Source organism: Phocoena sinus, chromosome 5 (assembly GCF_008692025.1).
Source record: "Phocoena sinus isolate mPhoSin1 chromosome 5, mPhoSin1.pri, whole genome shotgun sequence".
Lineage (NCBI taxonomy): Eukaryota > Metazoa > Chordata > Mammalia > Artiodactyla > Phocoenidae > Phocoena > Phocoena sinus.
Genome location: NC_045767.1, coordinates 84,976,458 through 84,992,100, shown reverse-complemented (window position 1 = coordinate 84,992,100; position 15,643 = coordinate 84,976,458). Strand labels below are relative to the sequence as shown.

Genomic DNA, 15,643 nt, shown 5'->3' with positions numbered 1-15,643 from the left:
ATTGAAAGCAACTGAATCCCTACCAGATCTTCCATTAATGCATGAATAGTTTGGTATGGCATAGTTATGATTATCAAACTTATATTATCACAAAAGACTAAATATTTGTGAGATTTTAAAGTTAAAATTTAAAATAAATATTTGGAAATTATAGGCATCATAGTATGGAGGGAAGGAAAACAACTTTTATAGTCAGGTGGACATGAATTTGATTCCCAACTTTGTTTCTTATACGACTTGCACTAATCAACTCAGGTAATATATTGAATCATTTTAAGCCTCACTTTTCTTTCTCTGAAAAGAGTCTTTTGTAATATCACTGTTATAGAATTTTGATTACAATTAAAATTAACATCATGCCTTGTAAGTGGGCACTCAGTATATCAATAAACTGTAGTTCTTTTATGATTATCAATACCAAATGATGAAATATGAGGTTGGTGAATTCCACAAATAATGTGTTTCTATTACTACTTAGACTCTGCCTGAACTGAGTCCTCAGTAAATATTATGAAGTAATGTAAAAACTCTACTCTGTGATTAAAATCATGTTTTGACATGCTTTATGAGCTCTTTTTATATTGATTTTTGATAATATGCTTTCAAAATTATTGGCAGATTTACTCTTTGTCTGTACTTCAAGCTGGATAATGGAAAATGATTTATACCATTTTATTGAATTTACAATGGTTAGAGTAAAGCCACATTAATTAATGCTATGTCATTTTTGCAGGCTAGCAGGAACTGAGACAGAACATATGCCAAACTAAATATAATTATCATTAAAATGGCTTAAGCATGAGAAATAATCAAATGAGTCCTGAACTGTCTTATTCTTGTCAACAAAAGAAGATCATGCTTGTTTGCAAACATGCATTTTAATTGCTTTTCCCCCATTTTCTGAAATAAAAGAGGTGTTTTAGGTCCCTATCATATTTTTCAAAACCTACACTGTCATAAATAATGAATCTGACTTTTAAAGCTAAGTGATGAATACTAAAAAAAAAATCTTATAGGAGGAATACCAGGTGCAGATCTCCCTAAAAAGCAATTACTTTTTCTTTCCAAATATATATTATTCAATATCAATAAAGTTTCTGATCAGTCATTCTCTTTAGAGTATGAATTCTTTCGTCTAAGCTCAGTGAATCTGGGTTTAATTTAAGGAACAAATTTACCCAAGAAAGAGGTATTTTTACATAGGGATTTTATCCAACTCCTGCTCAGGAGACCTTGGGTGAGCAGTAGTAAATATTTACCACTAACCCATAGCTGTAAGAAGAGGGTCTAAAAAATTAGAGGATAGACAGAGAGAAGAGAAAGAAACTGAGAAAAAGTTTTCTGTTCTCTAGAAAAAGAGAATAGAAGGAAACTGAAGGTTTTGAAGTAGTAATATAGGAGAAGTGCTGTAATAATAAAAGGCTTGGGGTAGAGTAGATAATTGTAGACATTGATTAGGCCTTCACTTTGATGGACAAGGCATCTGCTCATGTGGTAGGAGCTAAGAGGTACCAATGAGGGAAAGCTAAGACTATGTTCTCTGGATATCTGCTGGAATTCAGTTCTTCCAATTCCAATTAAACTATGACAACTCCCTCAATGGATTTCTGTAAGTGAATCTGTAAGTGTTAGCCCTTTCCCTAATTTGATCAGGGCTGGTGTTCAGCAAATACATATTTTTTGGCTCTATTAGCTGTAAATTTATTGAAATACTCCCATGTTATTTGATAAAAAGCTGAAGCCAGGGTTACCCTTTTATATGCCTACTCAGCTTCATCTCTGGGTACTTCTGAATTCCTGAAATCAGGCAGATGAAGAGGTGTTGTCTGGTACACCAGGACGTTCTGATATTCCAGCATTACAGTTGGTTGAACTTCAGACATGTAGGTCCCTGTGCCAAAGCAGTTATCAAATATTTTGGCTGTCACCCTTGGGGAAGCATATTAATTCTGGACTTTTGAAGGAAAAGGGGCTTCAACATTAATAAAAGCCGGAAATAGGCTCTAGGATGTAAGAATGGGACCAAAAGGGCCTAAAGCAAAATTTTGTCTATTTAGAGTTTGTCTGAGGACCATTAAAATGGGTGTGGCATCATTAAAATGAAGTTAAATTGGAAGCATATCTCAATTCATGAACTTAGATTACAGCCGTAGTAAGGAGAAAATGCAGTTATAATCCTTTTTTCTGTTATGTTGTCTTGGCCATTTACAAATACAACGAGTCATTCTTTTTTTTCTAACTAAGGTATTGTATTTCCAGTCAGTTTTAAAAATCAACATTCCCCAACTCATCTCCTGTCACTTCCTGAATTACAAAGCAAAATTCAGCCCTCTAGCCATGTTTGAACTTGATGAACTCTTTTATGACAAGTTACCTTGGCCCATGCTGCCTCTTCTTCCTGGAATATCTGTCACCATTTATTACACCAGTGACCCTTTCAATCTTCCAAATTCAAATCAAATGACATCTCCAATGTATATTCTCTACACATGGGATGTTTTACCTAACGTAGGCATAGTACAAATATATACCAAATGAATTTTTTAGACAACCTTTTTAAATAACTTTTACAAACTTTAAAGAGGAGGAGAAATGCATCTGCCTTTGTAGCATTACTTGTCACATTTCGTTCAAAGAATAATGCTTCTAAAGTATTTTAAAAGAAGATAATTGTCTGAGTGAGAAATTAGACTGACCTACCTTATTATACTAAATAGTGAGTTTTAAGTGATTTTGGAATGAAAACTCCTTTTTCTTTCTAGTTATTTCTTTTTCACGCAATTGTCTAACTTTCTATATCTCTGTTTACATTTCAGACTAATGTTGTATGAATAAATATAAAAGTTCTAACTCTATGACCTGAATGAATCACTTCTCAAGTAAAATACAGATACCCTTCTGGAGAATGCCATTAAGTTAATTACAGTGCATTTCATAATTGAATAGGCCCTGTTTCCCTTTATAATATAAAAAGTTAATTAATAGATATACAAGATAGAATTTTACTATCACAAGGTCTTTTTTTACTTACCTAAAAATAGTTTAAATTAACACTAAAATTGTATGTAGTATACTTTTATCAAAGAGTAAAGGGGCATGTTTTAAAATAGTGAGGTTAGCGTGGAGTGATAAAACTAACAACCATGTTTTAGATATTTTTTCATATAGCAAAGATTTTTTTTTTTTTTTTTTTTTTTTGCGGTACGCGGGCCCTTCACTGTTATGGCCTCTCCCGTTGCGGAGCACAGGCTCCGGACGTGCAGGCTCAGCGGCCATGGCTCAAGGGCCCAGCTGCTCCGCGGCATGTGGGATCTTCCAGGACCGGGGGATGAATCCGTGTCCCCTGCATCGGCAGGTGGACTCTCAACCACTGCGCCACCAGGGAAGCCCTACAGCAAAGATTTTTGATCTTATATTTTTCATCTTGTATCACAGACATATTACACACTAACTGCCATAATTTTATGAGGGATAAAATTTGATCTATTCTCTTAGTCGACTTATATCTAGCAATGAAACCCCACAGACACAAAGTTGTTAAAGTTTATAAAATAATAATACATAGCAAATTCTAAGTGACAGGCACTATTTTAAGTGACCTGGGTAACAATATGACTTGGTGGATACTCACAGTAACTCTATGAGGCAGGTGCCATTAATATCTCCGTTTTACAGATGAGAAAAATGAGATACAGAGATAAGAATTGATTTGCCCAAGATCACTTGATAATAAGTGATTGATCTGGGATACAAAGCCAAGCAGTGTAGCTCCAGAGTCTGTCTAGCTACAGTTTTATATCAGACATGAAAAGAGGAGGACCTCATCCATCAGAATGATGATTGCAAGAGAAGTTTCCAGACAGCAAGAGGAATCAGAACAGGGTTTTGAAGAATGAAAAAATTGGGGTTGATAAAGATCATAAGTATGTGGCAGAGGGGAAAAGGAAGGTAGCCATAAGTAAATGAATTATAAGAGCATAGAAATAAAGTTTGGAAAATACTACATATATTCCAGGGATCATAAACAGGGTAGTTAGACTGGACAGGAGTTTTTATTTAGAACTGTGAGGAAGATGAATATATTTTCAGTACTTTGCTGGATATTATTATTTGGCACTTTATATCATTACCTCTATTAAAATAAAATTCATCCTTAAACTCATTTTCTACATAAATTGATTTTGGTAATGAAAATTATGGGTTTTTGAATCTTAAATGTCAATCTTTATCATTCTTGTGATACTTTCTTCTCACTGACCCAATTTAGTATATACTAAGATATCATCATGTCATATATTTACTTGCTACTCAAAAAGGACTATTTTTTTAACAGATGTATATAATTTGGACAACAATAAAAACTTCCAAGTAAACTCTTCCTAGATAAGAGTACAAAATCTAAAAGCAACAGTTTATACCACTGTGTTCTTTTCAGGTAAACCAGTGATGATAGTGACAGAGTATATGGAAAATGGCTCTTTAGATACATTTTTAAAGGTAAGATATGAGACAAATGTAACTATTCAAAGTGTTATTCATATATTGACCATGATGTTGAAGTTGAAATCCAGCCACTTTAAAGATAAATTTTAAATAGAAATATCTGGAGTCAGGATAATTATACTACAAAAATTAACTTTGGTTTGAAAATTATCCACTTCAGAAAATGTATACAAATCCAAATTACGTGTCTCTACAGTTTTATTTAAGTGTATGTTAATGTGCCCCTCCAAAAAAAATAAAAGAGGGAAGGAAGGAAGGAGGAAAGGAAGGAAAGAAAGGAGAAAAAGAGAAGCTTTTATAGGTACTTAACTCTCTCTGAAGTAAGTCATACAGAGAAAGACAAATATATGATATCGCTTATATGTGGAATCTAAAAAAATGGTACAATTGAACTTATTCACAAAACAGAAATACAGTCACAGATGTAGAAAACAAACTTACGGTTACCAGGGGAGGAAATAGGGGGAGGGGAGATAAGTTTGGAGATTGTGATTGACATATACACACTACACTACTATGTATAAAATAGATAACTAATAAGGACCTACTGTATAGCACAGGGAACTTTACTCAATACTCTGTAATGGTCTATATGGGAAAAGAATCTAAAAAAAAGTCAATATATGTATATGTGTAACTGATTCACTTTGCCGTACAGCAAAAACTAAAACAACATTGTAAATCAACTATACTTCAACAAAAATTTTTTTAAAAAGAACAAAAAAAAAGTACTTAACTCTCTCAAAGTATATCAGGCAGAATAAGGAAAATGTCTAAAAAGTCCATGAAAATCATCTATATTAATGAAAGAGTCAAATAGACTCATAACTCATCTGAGGGCCAGTCACTACTTGTACCAGCAGAGTCATTATGTGATAACAGACAGTAGCCAATGTTGTCAGATCTTCGGGATTTTAGGAAAAGATTGTATTTTTAAATATGCAAGTCTTCAAATTTTAAGCGTTGGCAATTCATTTTATTAATAAATAGCATGTGCTAGACAATGTAACATGTTTGCAGGCCTGATTAAACCTGTAGTCTGGCAGCTTTTCACTTTCAATATAGCAACTATTGCTATTGATTAAAAGTAATGGGACAGTGGCATTAATGACGATTATAAGAAGGGCCTGTGCATTGAATATGACAGGGGTCCACTGACAAGGCAAACTTCCCTTTCAATCTCCAGCCTCTACCAGATTCTGCTGCCAAATTTCTAATACATATATTTAAGTTCTTCAGTCTCTTAAGGTCACATCATTCCTTTATTTCAAAATAAGCATCAGTTGAGCCTTATTCTGTGTGTCTGCACCAAGTCCAGTGCCCTTGACAAAGACAGCAAGCTTCCAAGAAATGCTAACATTCTCCTGGTCATTGTTCAGTCCCTCCCTCCCCCATCTGCTATTGCAGATTCTCCCTTACTTCCTCTGGCCACTTCTTCCTTACCCCAATATGCCTATCCAGCCAGCTTCTTTTAAGTCACTTCAAAAATGTACAGTGTTAACCCAAGGCAGGCACTAGGTTGAAGTGATGAAAACACTCCTCTGATGACTGAGAATAAAGGATTACAATGCAGAAAAGAGCAACTATAAGTGAGATTTTGGTCAAGGGCTTTCAAAGCCTTTATCTGCTTTGACGGATCAGAGGACTGTTACGCATTATCAAGTTAACTATCTATTGCTTAACTTTTCCCATTCTCCTTCAGATAGAAATTGCATATGAATTTGGTAGTAGTATATATTAATTTGGGGATTGAAGGAAGATCCTTTCATATTTTCCCTTAGTGATTGGGGTTGTAGGACTAATATTTCTGTATAATCTTTACAGAAAAATGATGGGCAGTTCACTGTGATCCAGCTGGTTGGTATGCTGAGAGGCATCGCTGCAGGAATGAAGTACCTTTCTGACATGGGCTACGTGCATAGAGACCTTGCTGCCAGAAACATCTTAATAAATAGTAACCTTGTGTGCAAAGTGTCTGACTTTGGGCTTTCCAGGGTACTGGAAGATGATCCTGAGGCAGCCTACACCACTAGGGTAAGAGCTAACAGAATGAATTTCTGAAATACTAGACTAGAGACACTTAATATTTAAAGATTTTAAAGGAAATAGAAAAAAAAAGAAAATAGAAAGAAATTCCTCCAATATAGGAAGAAAGAGAGAGAAAAAGGGGAAGGTGGATTAAAAAAATCCAGATAACTCTCCTTGTTAGATATCAGAAAATTCAAATATTAAATTCAGATAAGCCAAGTATTCACTTTATGAGTCTTAGTAGTTCATTTTTTCCTGCAGATACTGAAAATAAAAAGTTTGAGTTCATAGTGGATATGACTCATAAAATCATATAGAGTATTAAACGTAAAAGAAAAAGTTAAAGAGAGAATCTCCTGCATTAAAAGCAATAAATATATTATATATACATATATTAACATTACTGGCGGTATTTTAATGCCTAACTTCTTTAATACTATGTAAATTGTTAAGCCCACATATATGGAAAATTGGTCACTAATTCACATTGTCATAATTAGCATAAATCAACACCCTTTTCCAGCAAAGTAATTGCTTCCTGAATTGCTGTTGTATAATTGACAGATTTTTCTGTGGAAAACTGTGGGAATTGATGCAACAGAATTTTCTGGACAGTCTATGTATTGTACTTCTTGAGTTTTAATCCCTTTTAATAAACTACATTTGTTTAATTCTAAATCTTCTGAAGGGCATCAAGATATCCTCAATGTTTAAACTTCTTATGAAGACAGGAATTTATCATTATATCTTTTTCACTATACAATGTGGCTAACTTTTGTTTCAATACAGAATACTTTTGTCATCTCTTATTCTTATGATAGATGTTACACATTTTCTTATTTAATTCAACGTTTTAAAATTACTTCTACTCATAGTCTAACAATAAACTATAGATTATAAGGCTGTTATTTTTCATTGTTGCATTGTGACTTATGGATAGTTAAGGATTATACTATGCTGAAGATCATGAGTGACTTATCTAAGCAAACAAAGCCTTCAAATTATCAGCTTAATAAATCAATAAATTAATTGGTGGAATATGCCTTTCCTTCTAGACCTAATTATTATTGTCATTATTTGAGTTAAATGAAACCTCAATTAGGAATTCTCCTGGGATTAGAGTTACATTTAATAAACTTGGCCTAAACAAGATTGAGGTTATAGAAAAACCCATTCCCAGCATGACTGGTTGGTGTCTCAGTTAAATGCATAAAGTAAATTTGTCAAGGTCTGTGTGAATGTGTCATGCTGGTGGAGAGGGAGGGGGAGAGGAGCCAGAGATCCTGAGACCCTCAAGACTTACTCCTGGGAAATGGGGTGTGGCAGCACTTTGTGGAAAATCCGTATATTGAGAGATGAGCCAATAAGGGAACTTCAGATAATATTGATGTCCAATATGATGGTCAGAGGACCAGGAGAAAATTTCTGAAGTTTAAAGTAATCGACAAATTACAATTTCAAGAGGAATTGTAATAATTATAGATGATCCCAGTGCCACATAGCCAGGCCTAATAATGTGATCTTGCCTATGAATAATTAATTAACAAAAGTTATGTTTCAGGAAAGTCTTCTCAATGTGCTGCTACCATATTTCTAAGGAGCAAATAATTCAAACTTAGTTTCAATAATCCAAATTAACATCAACTCAGAACAATTTTAAGCATTACATGAAATTGTTATTTCTTCATATATCCTGAAACTTTGGTTCATAAAGAAAGTTTGTCCCATTTTTTCTAGTATGTGAATTAATTTTTTTTTCTTCCTGCAAAACAGGAAGGCATATATTAGTCTTTTTACAGGAAAATATTCAAAACACTCACTTCTCTCTTTCTCTCTTTTAAAATATATTTGCTTATAGATGAAATGTTTGGTTGCATTGATTTTTCTTCTTTTAAAAATGAGGAAAAAAAAGTTTACCCTGAAAGGGGTGGGAGATAAAAGTGTTATCTTGTAAATTAGGAGAAAACTTACCAAATCATTGTTTTTATCATGTAAAAACCCCAAACTTGATAATGTTGTAAGTTTTCCCCTGTAATCTAATTTTAATAATTTTTAATTTGGTTGAATCTCATTTAGATACTTACCTTTTTGGTTATAAAAAAAAACAAAAAACAGTTTGACCAAACACACACAAAAATATGACAATGGGAAATAAGAGAAATCAAGTCTAAAAGAAATTGCACGGTGTCAGGAGAAAGTCTAACTAAGTTTTTAACATATCTGATTTTCATGCTTGTCTTATTAACATTTAAACTTCTCATGGTTACATTCAGCAATCAAGACTTTCTATTTACAGTCCCTATATTAAAGGAAAAAAGAACCCTGGGAATTAGAGTCCTTTACTTTCTGTTAGAAAGTCATGAAAGTTACCTTATTGATTTGCCTGACTGCCTGCTTTCCCCACTTAAAGCTGCCATCCTGATACTGTAATTGAGATGTGGGTCCTGTATGTGTTCCAGTAGTCAAACAGAATTTAAACTAGAAAGCTTCCAGCCAGCCAATTAGTAGTCAGCCTACAAGTGCTTATGGGCTGAGATATGTGAAAAGAGACTGTATGCTGTCAAACAGATTCACTTAAAAATGCTACATCTCTTTCTAGATCTTTTCAGTGAGGAAGCAGTATCCCTAGATACATTTGAAGTATGTGGGAATTTTTTTCTTCTTTTTCAATTGTAGGGAGGCAAAATTCCAATCAGATGGACTGCCCCAGAAGCTATAGCTTTCCGAAAGTTTACCTCTGCCAGTGATGTCTGGAGCTATGGGATTGTGATGTGGGAGGTTGTGTCTTATGGAGAGAGACCCTACTGGGAGATGACCAACCAAGATGTAAGTATGGAACTACTCCCCCTAAAGTTTGAATTGAAACAGTTCTCTGAGTCAGGAGACTATATGTGTGTGTGTGTGTGTGTGTGTGTGTGTGTGTGTGTGTGTAATATATATTTCTGAAAATGACAGTTGCTTAAAACAGTGAAATACTCTTTGCTTAACCTCTGATCTGTTTTGTTGTTATTAAAATCCTTTATGCAGAAGCTCAAAATAAGTTAGTACAAAGGAATGCAAGTTATGTTATATAAAAGCTTGCCAGACAGTCCTAGCAGTACTGTAGTGCTGTGTCACTCATTTTATGTCAGTATCATTTTCAAAAATGAAGAAAGAGCCATCAAAGAATGAATACTGACAGACAAGTTTTTATGACATGCACTTGATAAAGGGAGCTAAAACTCCAAACCAAAAGGGTGAATGATATTGCTTTAATAGTGGATGCTCTTAGAGGATAAAAAGAAATAATCTGTTTCTTTACATTAAGAAAATGTAGGAAGAGTAATATTGTCTATTTAGTTTGGGATAAAAACGGATTTTTTTCCCACGTGGAGAAATAATTCAGGCTTAGAATAATAGAATCCTGGAATTAAAGAAACCATGAAAGAATCTTCTATTCAAGTTCAGAATGATGCCTGACTACATGGCCTTTGGTGTTTGACTTTTTAATTTTCCATTGTTACTATTCAATATAGCCCTTTCTATTTTGGATTGCATTGAAATTTGATATTTTTTCTTCAAATAATTATAAAAGCTATCTTTTATTGAGCCCTTATTATATGCCATACTTTGTTTTAAATGAGTTGCCAACTAATAGCTCATTACTTCTTTATATAAAAACCAGTATAATGAATAGTCTTAACTAAATACCATGCTGATTTAAAAGATTTATTTTTTTCTCCAATTATTTCTTTCATCCATGTTCTGTAAAATCTCCTGCTCCTATGCCTTCAGGGATTATTAGACAGGTGCTTTAGCTCTCCGGCTGCATTTTGGTGAATCAACAGTACCATGCCAGTAATTGACTCACTTTCAGATATAAAAATCCAAGTCCAATCTAAATCAGAGTCAATCTTATATCCATTTCAAAGTGTTTTCCACAACTGCAGGGCCAACCTGACCCTAAGTAGCAAGATTGGGAAGGAAGAATTGTCAGATTCTTGCTTTCCTCTCTGCAAGGTCCTTAAAGAGGAGGATGTACTCCAACTGAGATGTCCCAGAGTTCCTTGCACTTGCCGCCTGCTCCCCACTTCACAGTCTCTAATGGTACCTTACACATGTCGGCTTCACCTGAGGAAAGCACATCCTTGTCTGATGTTCTACCAGTTTTCCCTCATTTAGATATTATTGCAAGCTGCCCCAGCCACCCTGTCTTCTTCAGATTTCCCCAGATGAGAAGCCAGGGTCACCCTGTGGCTTTCCCAAGAAATATTTCACAGCATTCTTTTCAGATAGCAATAGTAAATTAGACTGATGGATTCCCATCTCTCAACAAGCATACTGCAAGGCAGTGAGTCTCCCTTTATTTTAGTCATCTAAAATTGCTACAACTAGTTTTCTTTTGCCCTGTTTGCTTGACCTAGTAAAGGGATGCTGACCTCTGTTTCTCTCAATTTGAGAGAACGTAGTATCTATTGTCTTCAACCTTATGATTTTAGGGGCAGGACTATGGCCAAAGTATTGAACTCTTGTCACACATTTAACAACCCATCAGAGAGATATTATTTCTGTCTGGCTGTTAATAACCTGAAACTTAAGAGATTAAATGATTTTCATAATGCCACAAAAATAATAAAAGTTATACCAGAAATTTCAATCTGGTTCTCCAAAATTTTAATACCTAACCACTACACTGTTTCCAATTTAATCAATGTTTACATCCTCCCTTTCATTTCCAACCAGTGAGCCTAGATCAACCATCTAACTGAATGTAAAATATTCAATTCAATATATAATGATTATTATGAATTAATCTAGCCTAGACAAAGATGAGACCTATTTGCTACTTGCTACTCTCCAGATAAATGCCGAATGCTAACTTGAGATGTATGGTTTGGCTTCTAACTTCTCTCAAGGCTCATTTCAATGCCATTTTTCCCTTTAATTTTTGTGAAAGTATTTTATTCTGTAATGCCAGCAAGCCTGCTCCCTTCACTCAAGGAAAACATTTACCCCTTATTTGCCTAGTGTTCTAGCTCCTTCTCACTTGAGATATTTTGAATTCTGATTCCATCAGTATGAATTATTAGTCTTTCCCAACTATGTATATAATATGTGTAGGATTATTACTCACATTATAGGAAATTATGCTTGATATAGCTGTATCTGTCACAAATAAAATGATAGATCAAAGTAGAACGTAATGCTAGGTGAATGCTCGTAAGTGTTTCTACTGATCTGGACTGTGTTTACTCATGCTCCTGGGGATTGACTGATCTATACTGGTAAACCTTGGCTCTGCTCCACACGGCCCTCATCTTCTTTCAGAGACCAGCAGGCTAGCCTAGATATGAGCTCATTTTCCTCATGGCTGAAGGGTGAGAATAAGCCCAGCCTGCAACATTCCATTGTCCAATCCCATAATCAGAGGATCAGTCCACTCACACTGCTCATTGTGAATGGACAATATAAAGTTATATGGAAAAGGACATAGAAACAAAGAGGTGTGAAGGATTCGGAACAGATATTTTTCCTGATTTCAGCCATTTGAGAGCCTTGATACTTTTTCAGATAACTTTATTTCAAACTATTTAGAAAAATACAAGGAAGTGCTAATATTTTTAGGACATAATAAAAATAAAAACTAATATTTTGGTTTTCCAAGAATCTAAATGAGGTTTACAGAAAAATGTTATACAGTTAAAGATCTTTCTAAAATGTCTGCCTTTAATAGAAGGTCCAATACATGCTTTGCATTTTCTCAGCAAGTTTACTAGCATTAGTGGCATTTCGTTTCTAGATATGGCATTAAGTTTGGTATGCCTCAATTTCCATCAAAATTTGTATCTAAGAAACATGACAGATCTACTGTATTTGAAAATCATGATCACTGAATATTTCTTTTGAAAAAAGATTCTCAGAAATCAAAATAGAAGTACTGATTTGGCAGTTTTGAATGATGTATCCCATCATCTCTACATTCCAGATACTGATTCTAAAAAGGCTTTGCCACCATGAAAATGTTACATTACCAAGACATGTAGAATAATCTAAATCTCTCAGAGGAGACCTTCCACTGTGTCAGGGGGATAGAATGCCGCGGTAGGTTTTTTGGGGTTTAGGATTGCCTCTGTTATCACAGAGAAAAGCCATAACAACACATATTAAAAATAAACTAAAATGATTAAGATGATTTTAGGTACATATCAGACCATGAACTCTGATTCAAGCTTGGGAAGCTAAGATAACATCCTGCAGTCAGTAGAAGCTTCTTTATTTACAGCAAACATTTTAAATCTCAACATTTTTCAGAACTTAAAAAACAAAATAAAAAGAGATGTCATTGTATTGCATTTTTATATTTAGTGACAATGTCTTTCTCTTGTATTTATTCAGAAATGTATGAATACATAGTGTATACTAAGCACATAAATTACAAAATGTTTTAAAAACTCAAAATGTTTTAAGTAATCTGTTTTTAAAATTTTTTTTAGGCATTCAGGTGTCTAGTACCATTTCTGTCAGCCTAAATCTTACTTTTAAGGCAGCAAAAACTTTGACTCCAGAAGGATGTGAACCTACTTTGTGCTGGGTTTGCCTTTCTCTTGGTCTTCTAAGGATAATGCTGTCCTTGGATGCAAGTAATTAGTTTAGGGACTGGTAGGTAACCTCATGGAAATTCTTACCCCTTTGGAAAAAATGAGACATAAAGAAATATCAATACTGCAGTCTAAAATTCCTATACCTTGTTGTTTAAAAACAACTAAAACACAAATCTGAAATTGAAAGAATAGAATCATCTTTGATTCTATAACTCTCAGTCAGTTTCAATGATTATAAAGGGAATGGACTTGAACAGATTTCCAAGATCTCTTTAATCTCTGGAATTCTATTGATCTAAGATTGATATACAAAGAAAAAAACATACTCAGTACATTTTTAATAGCTATTGGAGACAGAAAAAAAAATCCTAGGAAGAAAATTGGTCTATCTGGAACTATTTCTATGGCATTTGAGATAATTTCCAGGAATATATTATTAAACACTAGTCACTTTGGGGGAAGCTTCATATCTCATAGTAACTAAAGGACTCATCTGTGAGATTTTGAGTAAACACCAAGCAACACAGGCACTCACACTCTATATAGAACCTAATTCATCAAAACACACAGCTAATGCTCAAAGGTTCCCTATAAATTTCCTGGCACTCACTTATTCAGCCTACACTTTCACACCTCCTGTTATAAAGAATGCACTATCTTCCAAAATAGCTCATTTTAATTCTGGGTATTAATTTTTTTCTTATGGTGCAAGAAGTCTGATTCCGTGAGGTAATATCCGTACCTGTCCCAACTTATTTTCTTGGGAGGCAATTATTTCTCATTTCAATAGTGTGACTCAGCACCAGGATAGAAAGACCGCATATCTGCATGCCAGAGAGACTTAAATGTGAATCTTTCCATTGCCACTTGTTACTTATGTGAACGTGGGCAATAGTTAACCTTCTGGAATGTCACCTATTTCACCTGTAAAATGTGTATATGATTTCTATTTTGCAAATATGTGTTAAATATGAATGTAGATAATATACATACAATTTGCATCTTAGTACCTATGATACCAATGAGCCTGGGCTAGTCTAGATCCTTCAAGAAGCCTATGCCATGAGGAAATTACATACACATTAGTATTATTAAAGGGAATTGCTTGTGAGGACAAACATGAAGGGATGAGAGGAAGCTGGGAGAGATGTCAGACTTTGATACAAATCTGACCCCAGGTAGAGTAGAGATCAAAGGAAAGATGATTGGAGGCAAGCATCTGAGGCTGAAGTGCACTTCTAAGAGAGGTTGCCAAGGCCGCCAAGGAGTCCTCAAGCCAGCATTGCCTGTTATAGGGGTCTCATAGGAATGTGCCTATCTTATCACTACCATATTCTGTAACTGACTGGGAGTAACCTATGTAAAGCATGGCCTTGGTGTAAATGTGATGATGCATTTTAGAGGTTTTAGGGTTAAGGACTGTAGATCAATTTCCATCTCTGCAGGTGAAGATATGAAAGACAGATTCTCGAGGTTGCTATGCTCCACCCCTTTTGCAACACAGAGCAACTTTTCCACACAGGATCAGGAAGCATCTGTTCCATGGTTCTGCGGGGTTTTCTTTCTGAAGGGAAATTCAGCAGAGGCAGGTTATGGACTGAAATGCAGCCTCTGTAGCTTCAGCTGATCTCAGGACCTCATCTGGTCCTTAGCCTCTCCCTCCTCCACTATCCATTCTGACTTCCCATCACCAACAACTTGGCAGATCATCGTGGCTTAACTGATAGACGGAATCAATCCTTCACTCTTGGGGGTCGGCATTTTCTGGCCACAGCTGTTATAAAGAGGTAACAAGAGAGCCCCTTAGAGTATTACCTGGATTCCACACAAATTTCTCCCCACCACAACTGTGTGAAAACAGCTCAAATGCCTCCTGCTGTTCACTATCAATAACCTTGGCCATCATGGTGACTCACCTTCTCTTGTGCTTGTACCTGGGCACAAGTAGTCCAAAGTGCCTGGTGACAGCTATAACCATTTGTCGCCTGGCAAGAGTTACTGGGAATGAAGCACAATATAAAAGTTTCTGAGTTAATTGATTTAATACATAAATTGCATCCTGAATAATGACACCTACTCCTATCAAAGTGTTGCCTCCATGTTGGTGCTTCAGAGGTGCCTTTAAAAGGCCTTCCAGCATTCTGTGAGGCTAGTCACTTCTGGATAATGAACTATGTGTAGTGGTTGCTGGAACCAGCACATATCAGCTGGTGAATTTTCAGAACATTTCTACCTGAATGAGATTATGTTGATAGCTTGAGGTTGACATGGAGCGAGTATTTATATCAGATAAATGAGAAAATGTTATAAATCTGTTTTCCTTGCAAAAAGACCCAGTTGTTAAATATTTAGGAACACATCACTAAGTATGTGATTAGCTCACACATCCTTCACTATGAGGTGGATATTCTAGTTAGGGTATATGCTCGGTGGGAGTCCATGTTTGTGAATCAAACATTCCAACCTTATAATGCTAGCTGAGGCTCTGTGGGTAAAAGCAAACCAGAATGGGTATATGTATCTGAAAGATG

General features: G+C 35.1%; 1 protein-coding gene across 5 annotated transcripts in view; it reads left to right on the top strand.

Moving 5' to 3' along the window:
• The window catches only part of EPHA5 (EPH receptor A5), a 321,883-nt gene that overhangs the window by 288,929 nt on the left and 17,311 nt on the right, over positions 1 to 15,643 (top strand). For all 5 annotated transcript variants that reach the window (XM_032632597.1, XM_032632593.1, XM_032632596.1 and 2 more), the window contains 3 exons: positions 4,436 to 4,497; positions 6,328 to 6,537; positions 9,208 to 9,357. In XM_032632597.1, the coding sequence (XP_032488488.1) occupies positions 4,436 to 4,497; positions 6,328 to 6,537; positions 9,208 to 9,357 (422 nt within the window). The remainder of the gene's footprint in view (positions 1 to 4,435; positions 4,498 to 6,327; positions 6,538 to 9,207; positions 9,358 to 15,643) is intronic.